The sequence below is a fragment of the Theropithecus gelada genome, chromosome 1 (genome assembly GCF_003255815.1).
Source record: "Theropithecus gelada isolate Dixy chromosome 1, Tgel_1.0, whole genome shotgun sequence".
Taxonomy (NCBI): domain Eukaryota; kingdom Metazoa; phylum Chordata; class Mammalia; order Primates; family Cercopithecidae; genus Theropithecus; species Theropithecus gelada.
This window is the reverse complement of record NC_037668.1, coordinates 112,580,720-112,598,921: the sequence shown is the minus strand read 5'-3', so window position 1 is coordinate 112,598,921 and position 18,202 is coordinate 112,580,720. Positions and strand designations below refer to the sequence as shown.

General features: G+C 36.8%; 1 protein-coding gene across 10 annotated transcripts in view; it reads left to right on the top strand.

Annotated features, from left to right (window-relative positions):
• The window catches only part of SSX2IP (SSX family member 2 interacting protein), a 48,993-nt gene extending 32,332 nt beyond the window's left edge, over positions 1–16,661 (top strand). For 7 of the 10 annotated variants that reach the window (XM_025400131.1, XM_025400207.1, XM_025400174.1 and 4 more), the window contains 6 exons: positions 1,309–1,459; positions 3,310–3,446; positions 3,789–3,962; positions 8,004–8,118; positions 9,471–9,636; positions 12,954–16,661. In XM_025400131.1, the coding sequence (XP_025255916.1) occupies positions 1,309–1,459; positions 3,310–3,446; positions 3,789–3,962; positions 8,004–8,118; positions 9,471–9,636; positions 12,954–13,128 (918 nt within the window). In that variant the 3' untranslated portion in view covers positions 13,129–16,661. Of the gene's footprint in view, positions 1–1,308; positions 1,460–3,309; positions 3,447–3,788; positions 3,963–8,003; positions 8,119–9,470; positions 9,637–12,950 lie in introns of all 10 variants that reach the window. The other 3 variants (XM_025400148.1, XM_025400156.1, XM_025400140.1) reach the window with 1 other exon arrangement.
• The last annotated feature ends 1,541 nt before the right edge of the window (positions 16,662–18,202 follow it).

Below are 18,202 nucleotides of genomic sequence, written 5' to 3'. Positions count from 1 at the left end.
GTGCAGTGGTGCCATCTTGGCTCACTGCAACCTCCACCTCCCGGGTTCAAGCGATTCTCCTGCCTCAGCCTCCTGAGTAGCTGGGACTACAGGCATGTAACACCACGCCCAGCTAATTTTTGTATTTTTAGTAGAGACAGGGTTTCACCATGTTGGCCAGGATGGTCTCGATCTCTTGATCTTGTGATCTGCCTGCCTCGGCCTCCCAAAGTGCTGGGATTACATACAGGTGTGAGCCACTGCGCCTGGCCAATCATTTTTCTAACAGATTCGTAGTATTCTAATAGGCTTTAAAATGTTCAGAAGACAAGTTGTGCTTCCTTGGAACAGTTACTGGCAAGTAGCTTTTGAGGATTGGAAGGGGCTAGAATCACCATGAGCCGGATCCTGGGCCATTCCCCTGTCTGCTCTGCCTCCGAATCCCTGACCTCTACTAGCCGTTGCTGACCTCAACTACTGATAGAGTTCTTCAGAGTCAGTTGCTCCCTCATCCTGCTGATCTCTATGTGAGAGCAGTTGAATCAGCCCTTCTTTCTTTTCAGCTTTTATCTTCCTTTTTACCCCAGCAAGATTTTTATTGTTCAAATTAGTGAAGCATATCTTTCTACCTTCCTGAATATTAATGACAAATTAGAACTACTTTATGTAGATGTGGGTTATTATGACATATATCCATTTTAGTATTGTTTCCCCATGTTCTTTATCCTGCTTTGATTCTGTATGATCATGTATCAGTAAAGTTTGCTACTTCTTTATGATTTTGTGTTTTGGCAGAATACAAAGAAAAATATCTCCAGTTGTATACAAAAGTACTGAGGAAAATAGAATTAACAGTTGCTTCTATTAAATACTTCAGAGATTATTTCACAAATGCATTTCTTTAAGCAGCCTAGGATTAGAAACAAGTTGATCTAATGTCAAGTATCAGTTCTGCCTCTTAGTTGTAATGCTGCTTCTCTAAGCCTCAGTTTTCCTACATTGTAATGAGCTGAGGGTTAAATAACGTGTGAAAACATCCAACACATTAGACAGGTATTGATACCTCCTCAGACAGCTTCATGACTCTTGTCATTAACTGTATTTGGATTCAAATTCAGGTTTAGAGAGAGCTGAATTTAGGAGTCTCTGTCTTTTTTTTTTTTTTCCCAAGACATTTATGTTAAATACTGGGTCATATGTGCATAAGACACAGCACAGAAATGCTTCGGATGCAGCTCCCTCTGGAAATCAAACTGAAGACTACTTGCCTGAGCATCTAAAGCCATTGTAACGTGGTAGCCTTTCCTCTTCATCTCTCTCCACTTGTAGGTTATTTCTGATGTTGAAGAAGATGCCGGGGAACTGAGCAGAGAGAGTATGTGGGACCTTTCCTGTGAAACTGTGAGAGAGCAGCTTACAAACAGCATCAGAAAACAGTGGAGAATTTTGAAAAGTCATGTAGAAAAACTTGATAACCAAGGTAACCACTGCTTCTCTGCATGTAAAGTGAGTTGTGACATTTGGTAAGGTGTTGATTTTCAGTCACTTAGAAAGCTACATCTGTAGGCTCAGAGCTAAAGTACTATACTTCAGTTTGGTGGTTTGAAAGCAAGATTTTGCATACATTTATTTTTTCATTTTATTTTATTTTACTTTCTGACACAGAACCTTGCTCTGTCACCCAGGCTGGAGTGTAGTGGTGCGATCTCGGCTCACTGTAACCTCTGCCTCCCAGGTTCAAGTGATTTCTCCTGCCTCAGCCTCCTGAGCAGCTAGGACTATAGGCGCACATCACAGCCAGCTAATTTTTTGGTGTGTTTTTAGTGGAGATGGGGTTTCGCTGTGTTGTCCAGGCTCATCTTGAACTCCTGGCCTCAAGTGATTCACCTGCCTTGGCCTCCCCAAAGTGTCCAGATTACAGGTGTGAGCCACAGTGCACAGCCGAGATTTTACATACATTTAGATGTGAGGTTTGAACCTCACTGAGAAAAATACACTTTGGTCTCAGAGTGAATGTTTGAAAAGAGGACATCATGGATCCATCTGCTCTGGATGCAGTATATAATCGAATAAAGATAACTGAGTCAGGATAAAAGACTACACGTTGGATATGGTGTATACTGCTTGGGTGATGGGTGCACCAAAATCTCAGAAATCACCACCAAAGATCTTATTCATGTAACCACATACCACCTGTTCCCCCCCCAAAAAAGAGAGAAAACGGAGTCTCTTTTACTGACTCTCAAAAAATCAAGAAATATTTATCATAGTATAGATAGGAACTTTTTGCTTATTTCTAGATGCTTGCAGATTACTGTGTTCCTAGTAATTCACTTAAAATTATTTTTAAAATAATATGTTTAATGCAAAATATTAATTTGGAAGTGTATAAAGTAGAATATCCAGGTCTCCATTCCGTACATATAACACTTAACAGTTTGGTGCATATTTTTTTAGACTTTCCTCTATGGATTTGCAAGATACTTATTTTTTAAAAATTTTTAAAAATTGAATATCACCTATATTTTTGTTTAGTGTGCTTTTTTCACTTTATTATTTCAGACATTATTCTTTTTCCTTATACATAGCTCTACATTGATGAATATATTCTTAATATTTTCTACTTGGTAAAGTTTGCTTTTAAATTAGGAAAATGAAGATTTCTGCTCAGTAAATGAAGCCTATTTAAGGAAAAAATTTAAATTGTCAAAATATGAACTCAATGCCATTGTGTTAAGTAGTAAAGAGCAATCAGCAAAATTATTATTACAACACCAAAATGAATATACTCAAGATTTTGTTCATTTGAATCAGTGCTGTCTATTAGCAAATAGCAAGTGTGTTTGGACTCCGTGTTTGTTGAATTTAATATTTGAGAGCAAGATTTGTGACACGTCATTGATCTTTGAAGCAGTGTCAACAAAAACATAATGATTTTATTTTTCTCTTCTCTGAATATGGCCATTTTGTCTGTTTTTAATTAGGACATAATCTTGAATAAATATAGATTACAAATTAAATGTTGGCAGTAGAGCTCCATTTGTAAGCATATCATTTAGTCTTAAAATTGTACAAATATATAATTGTCATGAACTCCTGTAGTTGCTGTGCTGCTTAAAAATTTTTTATAATGTTAAAATAATATAAATGTAATTTTGTTATAGCTTATGAAATTTTAAAAAGCCAAAGGGCATAACTACTTTTTAGAAAACCTATAAAATTCCAGAAAGATAAAAGTTCTGAGAGCCCTTGTTTTAACGATATGTGTAAAAACACTGTAAACTAAATGGTGGCTATAAAACCTATGTCAACTTACTGATTTTGTCTTAGTTTCAAAGGTACACCTGGAAGGTTTTAATGATGAAGATGTAATCTCACGACAAGACCACGAACAAGAAACTGAAAAACTTGAGTTAGAAATTCAGCAGTGTAAAGAAATGATTAAAACTCAGCAACAGCTTTTGCAGGTGAATATGAATTACCTTGTAAAACTGTTCTCCATGAAAAGCCAGAATTGTGCTGAACCTTAGCAGATTTGTATTCCTTTATTTCATAAGGCCCTGGTATTTGACAGTTTTCTAGTCTGCGTTTCCTGCTAACACATACGTTGTGTACCATTCCTTAAATATTCCATACTTTGCTAGTTGGGGTCGTAGCTTTTGGGAAATGGGAATTCTCGTTTGAATTTTGGATTCTTAATAATTTCTATTCCTGCCCTGAAGTTTGACCCGCCTTCCTTTGCTTTCATTTCAAGTTGTTGGAGTGTTGCAGGGCCCCTCAGGAACTTACTATGTTTTAAATTTTAATAGCAGCAGCTCGCTACTGCATGTGATGATGATACCACTTCACTATTACGAGACTGTTATTTGTTGGAAGAAAAGGAACGCCTCAAAGAAGAATGGTCGCTTTTTAAAGAGCAGAAAAAGAATTTTGAGAGAGAAAGACGAAGCTTTACAGAAGCCGCCATTCGCCTGGGATTGGAGGTATTTTAAATAATGGTAGTGCTTTTGAAAATACTGGAGGTGGGTGGGCCTTAGTAGAATGCTTCTAAGGTCTACTTTAGTTTCTTGCTATTTACTTATTTTCTAAAATATTTACTGGTGATCTCATAAATAATTTGAAATGAAAGGGAGGCTGAGCATATAGAATGGGATTATTTCCCCTTACCAGATTTGAGAACTGAACTAAAAAAAAAAAAAAAGGCTATAAGCATTTATTACTCCTTTCAGATTGGCTTTCTCCTGCTAAGAGATTTCCACAAGAAATCTCTTTTGGTATCCATCATTCATCCACTGTCAGTAGGTGTGGTGTCAGAAGACAGTGCAACCAAGACTGCGTTGCTGTTTAAAAAGGAAGTATAATAAAAAAATTAAGTTCTCTTCTCCCCAGTCTGCTGTTGTTATATATACACTCTACAGCTTGCTTTTTTTTTTTTTTTTTTTTTTTTTTGAGACGGAGTTTTGCTCTTGTTGCCCAGGCCGGAGTGCAATGGCGCGATCTCAGCTCACCGCAACCTCTGCCTCCCGGGTTCAGGTGATTCTCCTGCCTCAGCCTTCCTGAGTAGCTGGGATTACAGGCGTGCGCCACCACACCCGGCCTATTTTGTATGTTTAGTAGAGACAGGGTTTCTCCATGTAGCTTGCTTTTTTTACTTAGCAATGTGTCTTCTAACATATTCCCCCCTCAAAAATTGTAGCAGTAATGTCTGACTATAGTTAAAAGAAATCAACAAAACTCATTAAAAAAGCTACAAAGTGAGAAAGTCTCCTCCTTTCCCATCCCCAGTTTCAGTCCTTAGAGGTAACTTTTGTTAAAAGTATCTGTTGGAAATTCTTGTAGGAAGTACTATTTTAACTATTAATGTATTTCAAGTTTTCTTCTTTATCAGTTTATTGATTCTCTGCTATGAAAGATAAGGAATTCTGTGTCCTTATTGTATCTCCTGCCTACACCCTTCCTCATTCACATCTGTCTTCATAATGTTGTTCCTTTTGTTCTTCTGATTGCCTTTTTTTTTTTGCTTTAAGGAAATAATGTGAAGCTTCCATTTCATTTCATGTTTGTTCAACTTTAGTCAGTGTCAGTTCATCCCTGCAGTGAAAGCTGAGGACATTCTTGTAGTTACTCTTGTTCTACCTCTCTTGCTCTCCTACTTTGCAGTTTTTGTTTGTGATACTATTTTTCATTGTTATCACATTTATAGTTTGTCCTTCAATACAATCCAGGTGTAAGTACTTTGTCTAAACTTGAGACTTCAAAGTTGGAAAACCAGGAAAGAAAATTGATAACATTACAATTATGTAAATATAATTCTATAACCAAATATGTTTTGACACAGAAAATACTCTGTATTGTTAAGACTTTGCCACCCAGAGAGATATATCACTATCTAGTGAATTCTTTGACTTTCTCTGTAGCTTCCTTTGTGATTTCCTGAATCAGATTCAGCTGCCGTGTTTCTTATATCTCATGTTACTGTCCTTCTTGGGTTTCTATTCAATTTGCTGTATTACCTTCTTGAGTAATTTTTTTTTATAAATAGTGCATGAGCTATAAACATTCTGAATTCTGGAATATTCAAAAATATATTCGTACATGATTGGTTTGACTGGGTGTAGAATTTAGATTACATTTTTTTCCCTCAAAACTTTGAATTATTCTCTTTCTCCTAGTGTTTAGTTTTACTGATGAGAAGCCTGATTGTAATATACCTGTGTTACTTTGTAGATATCTGTGTTTTGTTTTCTGTTTCCCTCTGTGGAAGCTTGGGTATTTTTTTAAAGTTTAGACATTTTACCGGGATATGTCTGGAGAGTTCCTTTCAGCCTAAAGATTCTGTATTTCTTTAATTTAGGGAAATTTTCATCTTTATTTTTTCCTTTGACTTCTCTGTGTTCTGAAACTTTTGTTAGAAACGCATTTGGCCTTCTGAATATATATCTACAGGTTGACTTTTGTTCTCAATTCTGGAATATTCTCTTACCTTTATCTTAGAGATCACGAAACTGGCCTTTCAGGGTCAGTTTTATTATTTGCTTTAGCCACTAAGTTTTTGTTTCAGAATTTATCTGTAAAATTTTCTAATGTCCCTAATTTTTGCTTTTCTTTATATAGCGTGATGATATTTTACAGATGTTTATTAATCTGTCTGATAATATGTGTTACATTTTTTTTAAAGATTTCTTTCATCTCTTGAATTATCTGTTATCCATGGTCAGTTTTCTATTTATCTTGACCTTTTTTCTATTACTAGTTTTCTCAAATGTTTGGTGATGCATAATTCTGTATCAATATTTATGAATGAAAGATTGTGTGTTGCTTGTTTTAAGTAGCTGACATGGATTTCCTCAGTTCCAGTCTAAATGTCTGTTTCATCAGTAGCTATCTTCAGGGAACAACATTTGCACTAGCATTGTGTCCTACCTGTTTCCGAGCCCATATCCCCCACAGTACTCCAACAGATACTCTTGATGCTTTGCATATTGCTCCCAGTTGCCAGGTGCCTTTCCCTGCATGAGAATCTTTCTCCGTCTGGTCACTGGGATGGTGTGCATAGTGAGGGATAGGAGGGAGGCATGCAAGACCTGAGGGCTGATGGAGAATTTAGTTTAGGATTCATCAGCTGTTCAGAAGGGGGAGGTTTGACATAATTTGCATATGCCCTCTTGTGGTTTAGTGGTGGTGGCTACCAGTACTGGTAGATAGCTGGAGGATGAGAGAAATGCTTGATGAAGTCATAGGTCCTTTTTTTCAAGTGACTAATTTACAATATAGAATGTTTTTCTTTTGTTTGTAACTTCGTAATGTTTTGTATGTTCAAAAGTTAGGCTAATATTCTATTCCATTTTTTTCATTGTTCGTGTGAACTTAAAATTGATATGAAGACAGTGATGGTTGGTTTAGTAGTTGAAACATGAATTTCTATTTTTTAAATGTAATTTTTTCTTAAGTGAAATTTTTCTTAGTTTTTTTTTGTTTTGTTTTGCTTTTTTTGTGTGTGATGGAGTCTTGCTTTGTGATGGATTGTGCAGTGGCGTGATCTCGGCTCACTGTGAGCTCCGTCTGCTGGGTTCACGCCATTCTCCTGCCTCAGCCTCCGGAGTAGCTGGGACTACAGGTGCCCGCCATCACGTCCAGCTAATTTTTTTTTTTTTTTATGTATTTTTAGTAGAGATGGGGTTTTACCGTGTTAGCCAGGATGGTCTCCATCTCCTGACCTTGTGATCTACTCACCTCAGCCTCCCAAAGTGCTGGGATTACAGGCGTGAGCCACCATGCCCAGCTTTGTTTTGCTTTTTGAGACAGAGCCTCGCTGTGTCGCCCAGGCTGGAGTGCAGGGGCGCGATCTCAGCTCACTGCAACCTCTGCCTCCTGGATTCAAGTGATTCTCCTGCCTCAGCCTCCTGAGTAGCTAGGATTACAGGTGCGCGCCACCATGCCTGGCTAAATTTTGTATTTTTAGTAGAGATGGGGTTTCACCATGTTGGTCAGGCTGGTCTCAAACTCCTGACCTTGTGATTCGCCCATCTTGTCCCCCCAAAGTGCTGGGATTACAGGCATGAGCCACTGCGCCCGGCTTTTTTTTTTTTTTTTTTTTTGAGATAGGGTCTTGCTGTGTCACCCAGGCTGGAGTGCAGTGGCGCTATCTTGGCTCACTGCAGCTTCAACTTCCCTGGCTCTAGCCATCCTCCCTCCTCAGCCTCCCAAGTAGCTGAGACTGTAGTCCTGTGCCCCATGCCCAGCTAATGTTTGTATTTTGTGTAGAGACAGGGTTTTGCCGTGTTGCCCAGGCTGGTCTGGAACTCCTCAGCTCAAGTGCTCCACCAACCCTCAGCCTCCCAAAATACTAGGATTACAGACGAGAGCCAAAATTATTCTTAGTTTTTTTTAGGTTAACTCATTTGACATAAGAAGTATCTATAGATAGCCAGAGAGCAAACACAGATAGCTAGAGCAATCGTGTGAAATGGCAACTGTGTGGACGTTGAAATATTGATCATTATTCCTTTGGTTTGTTATGGTAGAGAAAGGCATTTGAAGAAGAAAGAGCCAGTTGGTTAAAGCAGCAGTTTTTAAATATGACTACCTTTGACCACCAGAACTCAGAAAATGTGAAACTTTTCAGTGCCTTCTCAGGAAGTGAGTACTTTATAAACTCTTTAATTTGAACTTGCATATAAATAAAGTTATTTACATATTACAAAATATTATGTACTATTAATACAGAACTTTGGAAATCACCAATTAGAGCTCTCTAATTATAACTAAAAGTCAACTTTATTTTATTTATTTATTTTTTGAGATGGAGTCTTGCTCTGTTGGAGTGCAGTGGCGTGACCTCAGCTCACTGCAACCTCTGCTTTCCGGGTTCATGCAATTATCCTGTCTCAGCCTCCTGAGTAGCTGGGATTACAGGTGTGTGCCCACCACGCTTGGCTAATTTTTGTATTTTTAGTAGAAATGGGTTTTCACCGTATTGGCCAAGCTGGTTTTGACCTCCTGACCTCAGGTGATCCACCCATCTCAACCTTCCAAAGTGCTGGGATTATAGGCATGAGCCACTGCACCTGGCCTAAAAATCAACTTTAATATTTTATTTACTGTAGTCAAAGTGAGGATGAGAGGGGGACTGTGCATACCCAAAGTGACTTTTGTTGTGAGTTTGTAATAATGTGAAGTTTTTGAAAATTTACATCTAGAATTTTTTTTTCAAAATGGAGTCTTGCTCTGTCACCCAGGCTAGAGTGCATCTCGGCTCACTGCAGCCTCAACGTCCTGGGCTTAGGCAATCCTCCTTGCCTCAGCCTCCTGAGTAGCTGAGACTATAAGCACACACCACCGTACTCAGGTAATTTTAAAAAAGTTTTTGTAGAGACAAACTTTCACTATACTTCCCAGGCTGATCTCGAACTCCTGGCTTAAGCAGTCATTCCACCTCAGCTTCCCAAAGTGCTAGGATTACAAGTGTGAGCCACCCCACCCAGCCTAGAAATATTTTTAAAACTAGATCCTTTTGGCTGGGTGTGGTGGCTCACGCCTGTAATCCCAGCACTTTGGGAAGCCGAGGCGGGCAGATCACGAAGTCAGGAGATCAAGACCATCCTGGCTAACACAGTAAAACCCCGTCTCTACTAAAAATACAGAAAAATTAGCCTGGTATGGTGGCGGGCACCTGTAGTCCCAGCTGCAGACTGAGGCAGGAGAATGGCGTGAACCCGGGAGGTGGAGCTTGTGGTGAGGCAAGATCGCACCACTGCACCCAGCCTGGGTGACAGAGCAAGACTCCATCTCAAAAAAAAAAAGAAAAAAAAAAATCCTTTGAAACATGTGGACTATGCAACAAAGATAGCAAGATTAATGATATTAATTTGAATTTGTTCCATTTCTTACCTCACTCAGAACTGCAGATGAATCATCCTGATGATTTACCTTCACTATATTTAATGCCTCACTGTATGTACTGCCTTTTTCCCTTCCTTGTTTTACAACAGGTTCTGATCGGGACAATCTTATAGTGCACTCGAGGCAGCCGCAAAAGAAGCCTCACAATGTATCTAATGGGTCTCCAGTTTGCATGTCTAAACTTACTAAATCTCTTCCGGCTTCACCTTCCACTTCAGACTTTTGCCAGACACGTTCCTGCGTATCTGAACATAGGTATTTGTCTATAGGTGATCTTTTCACATATTTCTAAAAATTGGTAAAGTTGCACTGCTGAGGAGAAGGTGGTGTGTCTGTAGTATTAGGAACAATAGAGATTTTGGAGAGGAATTTAGTAGATGATTTATTCATTCTACAAATATTGAGTGTCCAGTATATAAAGACACTGTGCTAGATGCTGGGAATACAATGGTGAACAGGTAGATCTGTTCCTTGTCCTCTTGGAGGTAAATCATGTCATGTGTGTCTTTTTATTTCACATTTAAGATATAATTTAGAACATAATCTTAATTATAGGAATTAATATTTTAAGTACTTTAATTGTATTAAATAGATGGATATTGTTTTGACAGTTTTTGTAGAGTACATATCTTAACATTTTTTTCTGGCATGCCCATTTTATTGTTGTTGAAGGGCAAAGAACTGAGAAATGCCTGTTCATATTGAGTGATAAAATCTGTGCCCAAGGATGACAGTGTGAAAAAACGTGGCTCTCCACCCTGGGAAACCCATATTTTGCTCTTAATTACTACATTTTGGTATTTTCCTCTATCTCAAGTTACTATATCATTTTCTAAAATAATACCAATACTCTGCTTCAGCGCCAATTCCAAGATTAATTTTAAACGAAGCAGAGAAAGCATGTAGACCATTCCTAGTAAGATAGAGAGGAATAGAAAAGGTCAGTGGGGTAAGTTAGAAAGTATGGTGGCAATCTCTTTGCTCTTAATTAAAAGGAGGAGACAATGGCCTTGGAAAACAGTCAGAGCTTGAAGCAAACTCGGCCTGTGTTAAGAGACTGGAGTGGAACTAAGGGTTGAAGAAGCCAGCTGGCCCTTGGGCCAAGAATTATGAAATAGATGGAGTTTAAAACAAGAAAGGAAGCTTTTAAAAGGAGGAGGAGGACACACTATAAGTTGTAGTTGACTTTTAAGAGGTGCGGGGATTAGGACTCCAAGTAAATGTTAGAGGGGATGAAAAAGAGCTAGGTAAGAGCACTCTAGGCAAGTGTAGAGACCCTGAGGTGGGACACACCTCATACATTTGCAGTGCTGACCAAGACCTAGAGGTGTGAGATGAGGATGGAGAGATGTAAAAGTTCAAATACGCACAAATACAGAGAGGATAAAATCATGAACCCATGTGTACCTATGACGCAGGTTCAACAATTATTAACTCATGATCAATATTGTTCACACATAATCCCACTCTGCTCGCTGTCTCCACCCCACCCCCAACACATCTGGGATTTTATTTACAGAATATTTTAGTGTGCATTTGTAGGTCAAATATTGTTCTAAGGGGAATAGAAAAAACATTAGTTTTAAGAGAGTGAAAAAGAGTACTGTTTTATAATGTCGAAAACAGATTGTAGGAGTCTAATAGAAACCAGGAAATCCAGTTAGGAGGCACTATTGGAGTGGGAACGAAAAGACAATGGTAATTTGGACTAGGGTCATAATGTGAAGGTAGAAATGCTTGAATTTGGGACCTATTTTGAAGTTAGACCAGTAGATGAATTGAATATGGGAAGTGAAAGTTTGTTTATTTTACAATCAAAAGATAATGTGTAAGCTCATAGTATTTTCTTACATAGAATGTTAATCAAACTTCCAAATTTGACCAATCAGAACTATCTGTATAGACACAGATGCAAATTCTAGCCACCATTGACAAGTAATGCATTTTATATCTAAGAGATAGCATAACATAGTTGTCTCAGTTGTTTTTATATATTTTACATATTTAGCTTTTTGTATCATTGTTTTTAGTTGTGAAATATTTGACAAATATCTCTTGAAGACCTTGTTTTATGTTTAATAAAGTTCAGCATTTAGTACCTAAATCATAGGGTGTTGCAAGTTAAGTGTTAGTATATGTAAAGTACTTAAAAGCAGTACCTAGTTCATTGTAAACATTTAGTGAGCATAAAAATAAAAATACGTGTACACAAATATAAACATGCTTTTTTTTGTTTCTGAGTGCTCCACTGAACAACATCAGTGGCATAGAAATAATTTTGGAGCTTAAAGGAATTAAACTATTCATTGTTAACTAGCCTCTAAGAGGAAAACAAACAAAAAAGTTTTATGACTAATAGAGAAGCTGTGCAGCCTGACATGGTTCTTCACATTTTAAATTATGTGATAAACTTGGTTCTCTTGCTCCCGAAGCATTTTGGATCTCGGTTTATATTAATATTACAACAAAATAATTAGGAGTATTTGTAGCTAATTTCTACAACATCCTCATTGTTCTTTCACTGTAGAATGGAATTTTACATAAAGGCTGTGCCTTAGATTCCAGGCAAGGAGACTTGTGCGTAAGTTACTTACAAAACTTAGTTTGATCATTTGTGCAAGGGATTCTGATGACCGAATTACTGTAATTGTTGGTAAATAAATTTATAGTAATTTGGTCATCAGAATCCCTTGTACAAATGATTAAACTAGGCATGCACCACCACTACTAGCTAAGTTTTTGTAGAGACAGGGTTTCACCATGTTACTCAGGCTAGTCCTGAATTCCTGGGCTCAAGCAGTTTGGCTGCCTCAGCCTCCTAAAGTGCTAGGATTATAGGTGTGAGCCACTGCTCCCAGCCTTTTTTTTTTTTTTTCCAAGTAAAATTTTAAATTAGATGTGTGGCTTAGATTTTTAGAATTGAACTTAATTTTTTTTTAAGATTGCCACATTATGAGGTTGAATTATTAAACAAAAGTCACAAGAAATGTACATTTAGAAAAGTTTTTGTGAAAAAAATTACATGTTCAGTTGATAAAAAAGTATTCATTAGCTCAACTGCATAGATTTTAAAGTTACTGTTTAACCAGATTTATTGTTTTGAGGCTGACTGAACCAAAACCATCTTGCTATAGAGTCTGGTCTTTTAGCCACTTCTGTAGGCACTCATTAAGTATCTGTCTGAATGGATAGATGAAAGCATACTTTAACAATTGGACATGTAAAGAAAGAAGATATAAAGAGATAAGTAATAGTGGCAGAAAAACGGGGACATTTGGAATATTAGCTTTCAAAACCCTTAAGCTCTACTTTAAGCTTCTCTACCTTAAACTTCACTTGGCAGCATGCATCAAAGTAGACTAAAGGGATAAATAAAATAAATAGATAAGATAAAAGTGATAAATTACGCCATTTTGAAACACTTCTTTTTACTGTTTTTGATCATGTGTCCTCCAAATTTACGTAAATTAGCACAAGACATGGAAGCAATGAGACCCTAGACATCCAGGCATGTGTACAGTATAAAAGAAGGAGAGGGTAGTCACTAAGATCTGCCTTTCTTTTCCCAGCAGTTCAATCAATGTACTGAATATGACTCCTGAAGAAATTAAACCAAATCAGGTTGGAGGAGAATGTACAAATCAAAAATGGAGTGTGGCGTCAAGACCTGGATCACAGGAAGGTTGCTATAGTGGATGCTCCTTGACCTACACAAATTCTCATGTAGAAAAAGATGACTTACCTTAGACATGTGGACTGGAATTGTTTTCATTAACATGTTCATCAAATTTCACATCTAAGTTGAAACAGGGTGTGTCATAAAGTCAATTATCTCTAATAACTTAAGATGGTCTAAGTTGTTTGTTTGGACTTCCCCGTCTTCCCCCAAAGAATTGAAATCTTAAATCTATTTAAAAGGATATAAAAGCTTTGGATATGTATTTTTAGTAACAGAAGCATCTGGTTCTGTGAATAAAGGAATGTATAGATGTTTGGATGGAAACAAAAGCACTAGAATGAGTTTCCTCTTATAGGTATTAAAAATAGCACTTTTAGGAAACTGATTATTGTAAATGTTTAATTTTGTCTCAAATATAGTTGGCATTGGAAGTTTAGCCTTTACTTGAATGTATACTGTAGATTTTTAACAAAGCAAGTTCTATATTTATTATGTTTAGTGTGATTTGAAATTACCTCTTTCATATGTTTTAAATAAAGTGAAATTTATGTATGTTTTGTACATAGATATACATGATTATGTTAAGAGGCTTTAAGATTTAAAAGTTTCACACAACCATAAGTATAGTATTTCATGCCAGTAAAATTTTTTTAGTGGTATTCTGTTTACAGATGTATTAGGACCATTGATGCATTACATTTAAGAATTCTTTTTAATACATCTGGGCAATAAAGATTGAAAGCTATTCCATGAAGCTGAGTTCTTTAGATAATCAACACTACTAACATTACATTTTTGAGATTTTTATGACATTAGATTTTTATTTTGTATATGTAAGATATTATAATTTTTAAAAGGACTATTGATAGAGGAATAGGGGCAAAACAACAAAAGTACCTTTGAATAAAACAATTTAAGAAATTGGTTTAAGATATTGGATGATAGAAGATATTTAAGATATCTAGATGGTGATATTTTCCTTATGAGATGGGTACCAGTATAGTAATATCTGTATACTAACTAGGGCTTTGTATTGTCAATAATTTTTTAATAATTTTTTAATGAAGTATTTGCCACTAAAGAAATATAATGTAAAACCATCAAATTTTATAATTGAGATATTATGATACTCTGGAAAAATGTGTCATTTCATTTTCAGAAAACTCTTAGGCTCTCTTCAGTCTCTAATGTTTCTGATTGCATGTTTCATGAAAAGTATGTTGTTGTTTTGATAGTAATAATAATAAATGTAGGCTCAGCTCTTTCCCAGGATTTTCATCAAAAAGCTTTAAGTGCCTAACCCTGCTTGTCTCTGTACATAGAAGCCTGCACAGATCCAGTCCTTGCTAGGTATCGTAGTTTAGGCCCATTTACTTTCCCCTGTACTGGCAGTTCAGCCACTTACATGCACTCACCCTCTTTGTGGCTATTTTAAATTCATATTATTAAAAAAACAAAAAAACAAAAAAAGCCACTTATTTGTGTTATCCATTCACTATACATAACTATGTAACTCTTTGGAGTTGCATAGCAGCAGCCATTTTTTTCAGGGCTGATAGGATATCATTAAGAGTATCTTATGAGACATTAGTGGATATACTCATAATACAGTAACCATATTTATAGTTTTAAAGAGCTAGTTCTTGAGCATTAGTCACTCAGTACCTTCAGCTTGATGCATGGTCACTTCTTTACTATTTAAACTACTACACATGGTACAAAATATCGAAGACACTACCATATTCTAAAGGAAGAAATCTAGCTGGGATGTAGGCTTTTTTTGTTTTTGCTTTTGTTTTTGTTTTTGTTTTTTTGTTTGTTTTGCTGTTTAGCAATAACATGGTCAAAAAAGGCAATCAGAAATTTTAAATGCAGTTAATGGATACATTTGTCAAGAATTTTCCCCCCAGGGTTTTCCATGGTGTACTTTGCAAGAAATAAGCATTCTAATTTTTAAATCTCTTTAGCAAATATTGTATTTTATGACAGTGGAGTTCTGGAAACCAGCATCTGTTTTTCGTTGCGTGTTTCCATTTTAAAGTGAGTTCTCAAATTGGAAAGAAAAATTCCTTGAGACTTACTTTAAAATCTAAAGTGTGAAAGAAACAGCAGAGTGAAAGCCAGACTCATTGCACCTTTGATGTCTGCATAGATCCAGAAGTTGGACATTTTACCTAACAACATCACTTTTGTTAAACATTCCAACTCCAAAACGATCCCCAGTCACTTTAATCTCAGAATGTTGGAATGATGTCTGTTGGAAAACCCAGGACTCCACACACAAAACTGCTAAGATTTTGTTTCCCATCTCTTTCTAGGTGTTTGCAATGTACAAATAATACAGCTGTGCTAATCTCACATTTAGCCATGATAGATGATGGTTCTAGAGTATACTTCCATTTGTAAGTCCTCCTGATAATCTTAAGTGCTTTCTTATCACTATGTAAATCTGAAATATTTTGTACTTCATTTGTTTTTATCCATTCTGAATTTTCAAAGCATAAAAATGTGAAAGAAAAATTGAGATAAACATTTTGTTCACTATTAAGTATTTGCATCTGCAATCTATAATGAGAATGATATTATGACTAAAATTTAACAAATAGTATTTTCTTATAGAAGCAATGTATTAAATGATTAGAACACAGGACAGTTCACAGCAAATTGTTTACTTACGTGGCATAATTGAAATACTATTATTTGGAAAGAGTTCTATATTGCTTACCTTAGCGAACCAGAATTGTTCATAGACTTGTGATAATATGGTGTTATGGGAAAACATTCGTGCGCATGATGAAGAAAGCACCGTTAATCTAGTCTTGACTGCCCCTGGTGGAACATTTGAAAGCCCCTGGGACCCCAGGAGAGAGGTTTTTGCAGCATGTATGCCTGGAACACACTTGTGAGTTAGCAAGACCCTGCTGTGATTACGCTGTTGTACAGGTCTTCAAAATATATTGCCTAATATAAGTCATGTTATTTCTAGATTGGATTTTAAGTAAGTATGGATTATGGAAGTCTAGTAAATATACTTTTCTCTATGTTTGTCCTTTTTCAGTCTTTTGATAAGCATTTATGAAGTACCTACTGTATGTCAAGGGTTACAACTACTTTCCAGTCCTTGGAGATACGAAGACAGATAAGCATGCTGCCTGCTATTGAGAATCTGAGCTGAGTGGAAGACCAACTATTAAACCTACATTGTAATAAACAACGGTAGATGCCAATGACACATTCAATCTGTTCATAAAACATGGACTGATGGGTTTGCTCCAGGGCCACATTGGTTTCCTAACAGTAACGTGGCTAGGCTTCCATTTATAAGTCTTAGCAGTATTTCCTTTGTGAAGTACTATGTAATAGATGATTGTTTGCTAGATTTTGTTTTCTACCATCAAAATGTTGACCTGCAAAGCAGCGTAGGATTTTCTCTCCTCAAGAACATGTATTATCTAGTAGAAAAAGCATTCCCAAAGATTTGGCCCATGCAGATAAGGATAATGAAACTGGTCACTCTAATCCTTTCTCTAAATATACAGTGTTTTTCAAGCTGGATATAAATTAGAGTGGGTGAATATTGATTAAATTATTTGATTTATATAAAATCAAATGATCGAGGTTTTTTTCAACATTTACAAATAATGGATTGCTGAGAGCTCAGGAAGTACTGTACTGTCAGTAACATGAAGCTCCTGATAAAGATCCACCTCATTCATATCTTTGAGCTTCAGAAATACATGTACCTAGTATATAATGCTTAACAGCACAGAATATTTATTGATGAGAAATATGAAATACTGATGAAACAACACATTTCTTTACTGGAGTGAATGGACTATGAATTTGGGGTTAGAATCCTAAAACTCTTCTTTCTCAAGAGGGTAGGAACCTTGTCATGAATCCTTATGCATGTGTATTTCCAACCCTATCTCAATTCCTTGCATATAGAGTATCATGATAGAGTAGGTTATGCTACAATTAAACATTAAGTCAGTGTGGCTTAATAAATTTAATTTATGCTCATGAAATGTCCAGTGTGGACTGGGCAATCCTCCATTTTTAGCTATGCCATCTGGAACACATGGTCTCCAACATTGCCAAATCAGACAGCAAGCAGACTAGCAGATGGTGTAGGATATTTTTAAGGGCCAGACCTGAAAGAGACATGCCTTCCACCTACAGCTTCACTGCAAGCAAGACTGGAGGTATAGATAGAACATGTAGCTATTTGGTGAGCACTTACAGTCTGCTACCGAATGTAGTTGATGCTAGATATTTCATCCATGCACATTGCTCTGCAAGGGGTTTAGTGCTGATTATTAAAGCAAGTATTTTTAATTTTTGGAAGGAATGTATTTTAAAGCTTCTCACACATTCTAGCCTTTTTATAATACAAGTTTCTCAATGTTCAAATGGTAGTTTCCCTCATTTAGTTATTAAAATATCTTACAGTGCGCAAAACACTTTTATTTTTCAACTGTCAGGGAATCTTAACCTTCCTATTTTTAGAGTTGATAACAGACTCAAGTGTTAAATAATGAACCCAAGGTCACATAACTGCTATTAAGTGATAAGACCAGACTTTAACCCATATCTTAGGTTTGCTAAATTTCCACCTTTTCCCACACTGCTGCAGTGCCTGCTTGGAGGGCTTTCTAAGTGAAATTCTTCACCCATTAGCTGCCACCTATAATCTACATCAAAAGTAGTGATCATTTGGTGCATGTGCAAGACTTGGCCTCCTTTTTTTGTGGTTGGTTACCATGGCAAATCTATTCAGGGTTGGACCACTACCTTTTTGCAATTAAGGTATTAAGGATTTCATTGAAATAGCTATTTTAGTAGTTTATGTTACTCAAAAGGCCATTGAGTAATCTGAAGATACATCTAGATCGCCTGCAATTTGTGTGTGTGTGTGACAGTGTCACCCAGGCTGGAGTGCAGTGGTGCAATCTTGCCTCACTGCAGCCTTGCTCTGCTGGGCTCAAGCAGTCCTCCTACCACAGGCTCCCAAGTAACTGGGACTACAAGTGTGTGCCACCAGTGGTGCCTGGCAAGTTTTTTGTATTTTTTTATAGAGATGGGGTCTCACCATGTTGAACAGGCTGGTCGTGAACTCCCAGACTCAAGTGATCCACGCCC